The sequence below is a fragment of the Colobus angolensis genome, unplaced genomic scaffold, assembly GCF_000951035.1.
Source record: "Colobus angolensis palliatus isolate OR3802 unplaced genomic scaffold, Cang.pa_1.0 Scaffold215, whole genome shotgun sequence".
Taxonomy (NCBI): domain Eukaryota; kingdom Metazoa; phylum Chordata; class Mammalia; order Primates; family Cercopithecidae; genus Colobus; species Colobus angolensis.
The window spans coordinates 1,676,325-1,678,953 of NW_012115322.1; the positions used below are offsets into that span (position 1 = coordinate 1,676,325).

General features: G+C 37.2%; 1 protein-coding gene across 1 annotated transcript in view; it reads right to left on the reverse strand.

Moving 5' to 3' along the window:
- The window catches only part of TNFAIP6 (tumor necrosis factor, alpha-induced protein 6), a 22,853-nt gene that overhangs the window by 4,744 nt on the left and 15,480 nt on the right, over positions 1–2,629 (reverse strand). Inside the window, exon 5 of the mRNA XM_011943058.1 lies at positions 1,934–1,974. Within this exon, the coding sequence (XP_011798448.1) occupies positions 1,934–1,974 (41 nt within the window). The remainder of the gene's footprint in view (positions 1–1,933; positions 1,975–2,629) is intronic.

The window sequence follows — 2,629 nt, forward strand, 5'->3', positions numbered from 1 at the left end:
GCCCAGCTAATTTTTTGTGTTTTTAGTAGAGATGGGGGTTTCACCATGTTAGCCAGGATGGTCTCGATCTCCTGATCTCATGATCCACCTGCCTCGGCCTCCCAAAGTGCTGGGATTACAGGCATGAGCCGCCACTGTGCCCGGCCTATATCTTCTTTTTCTATTACTTTGTATCAGTGTCCTCTTCCTGATTTTTTGCTAGATCTTTGGCTCTTTTGTTTAACTGTATTCTTTTCTGTTTCTTGATTTGTTTCTCTTTGAATGAGAAATTGTGTGAGGTTTTTTTTTTTCCAGTTTCTTGAAGTTGTGCCAATAAAACCCCACCACTGATTTGATTACATTTGGAGTAAGTTGTCTATTTTAGAGAAAAAAGGAAAATGTAAAATTTCAGACTTTTTTTTTTTGAGACAGTTTTGCTCTTGCTGCCCAGGCTGAAGTACAATGGCGCGATCTCGGCTCACCGCAACCTCTGCCTCCCGGGTTCAAGCAATTCTCCTGCCTCAGCCTCCCAAGTGGCTGGGATTACAGGCATGTGCCTCCACGCCCGACTAATTTTGTATTTCTACTAGAGACACGGTTTCTCCATGTTGGTCAGGCTGGTCTGGAGCTCCTGACCTCAGGTGATCCACCTGCCACCGCCTCCCAAAGTGCTGGGATTACAGTCGTGAGCCACCGCGCCCAGCCTAGACTTCTTTTTAACTTCTTTGTTTAGTAGGATTCTCATCCCCCAACTACCTCCTACAGCAATAAGATGTTTTCTTTCAACTGTCTGTTAATATAAAATATATTTTCAAGAAAGGAATGAGAGATAAGTAAATGGTTTAATTTAATAGGTTATCTTTCTTAAGGGAGTTTGTAACAGAATAATGAACTAACAAGGTTTAAGCATCAATCATTCAATAACAGCAGGAAGTTCCATCTCTTACATTATGACGAATAAATTAGAATTGAGTCACTGAAAAGCTGGGGTGTGGGAGTAAGTTAACTAGTAGTATCTGAGTACTCAGAAATTGCAACTCAGTGTAGTTTTATTGTTTATAGTTGCAGAAGTATTGTGATAATTTTATGACTTGGGAGAAAATAGAGCACATAAAAATGCCAGCTGCTGGTGCTGGTGATGGAAATAAAATATTGAATACATGTAAGAAAGAAACTTTTTAGGCAGAAAATAGCAGTATGGGATAAATTAAAGAGTGATATTGCATATTAAGATAAATTTATGCGACTACAGGGCATTTCTTGAAGTATATTTCTTGGAATAAAGTCACAGAAAATAATGAGGGGGCAATATTTGGAAAGCATAGCCTATTATATCTGGTCTTTCCAGATTTACTATGCATGATTAGCATATTAAAAGATCCCTGCTGTCTTCCAGTAAAGAAACCTGTTTAATATTGTTTAACCCAATGTTTTCCAAATTTATTTGACCTTAGAGCCCTCTTCTCATGTAACATCTATTTAAATCTCACGGAACTTTGTTATTTGAAACATTCTCTGGAGAATACTGTACTAAGATAAAAATGTAATGAATATGATGTAAGATTGTTTTAGTGACAAAGATTTTTAATGCCTTTATAAATTACTTCAACCCTTTATCAATGAAAAATTTCAGCCATTTTATTAACACATTTATGGAAATCATAAACTACAGCAATATTTGTGGATTTGCAGATTCAAGACTCTCTCAGATGCATTACATTTTCTGCAAAGAACAAGAGTCTACACATTTTTTAGTGCGGGCAGTTGGCATAAATCTTTAAGTATAAGTAATTTTTTTTTCATTTTGTAAGCTAGCAAGCTGCATCTGGTCTTGGTTCTTTCAACTTTAAAAAGTGAATAATAACTGCTGTTTACTATTTTACAGTGTCCCTTCACTTTCAGGGACACTGTAAAAAAACAAATCATAGTTTTGGTCCTCAATTTAGAACCTTACCTGTACTGATGATGTCATCTGGAAGCTCATCTCCACAGTACCTGAAAAGGAATTTTTAGAAAAGAGATGTCACACAAATGATTATTATACAGCTACTAAAGTGGCTCTTACCGATAATTAAGCCTCTAAGTAATAGCTCATTGTTCCATAATTTTTGAAATTTCTATTGTTATTTTACCTGGATTTGTAAGGGAGAATAGGATTTAAAGTTTGTTATTTGAAATAATCTTCTTACAATATTTATGAGATTTTATTTTATTTTATTTAGACGGAGTCTTGCTCTGTCGCTCAGGCTGGAGTGCAGTGGCGCAGTCTCGGCTCACTGCAACCTCTTCCTCCTGGGTTCAAGTGATTCTCCTGCCTCAGCCTCCTGAGTAACTGAGATTACAGGTATGCACCACCAAACCTGGCTAATTTTTGTACTTTTAGTAAAGATGGGGTTTCACCATGTTGGCCAGGCTCATCTTCAACTCCTGACTTCAGGTGATCCTCCCACCTCAGCCTCTTAAAGTGTTGGGATTATAGGCATGAGCCACCGCACCCAGCCAATGAGATTTTAAAGGAAAGATATGTGACAGTTTTACTTTGTGTAACTAGAAAATTTTGCACAGTAAATAATTTGAATCTACTTGGAAAAATTAAAATTTTGTTTCTTTTTTTTGAGACAGAGTCTCGGTCTATAGCCCAGGCTGGAGT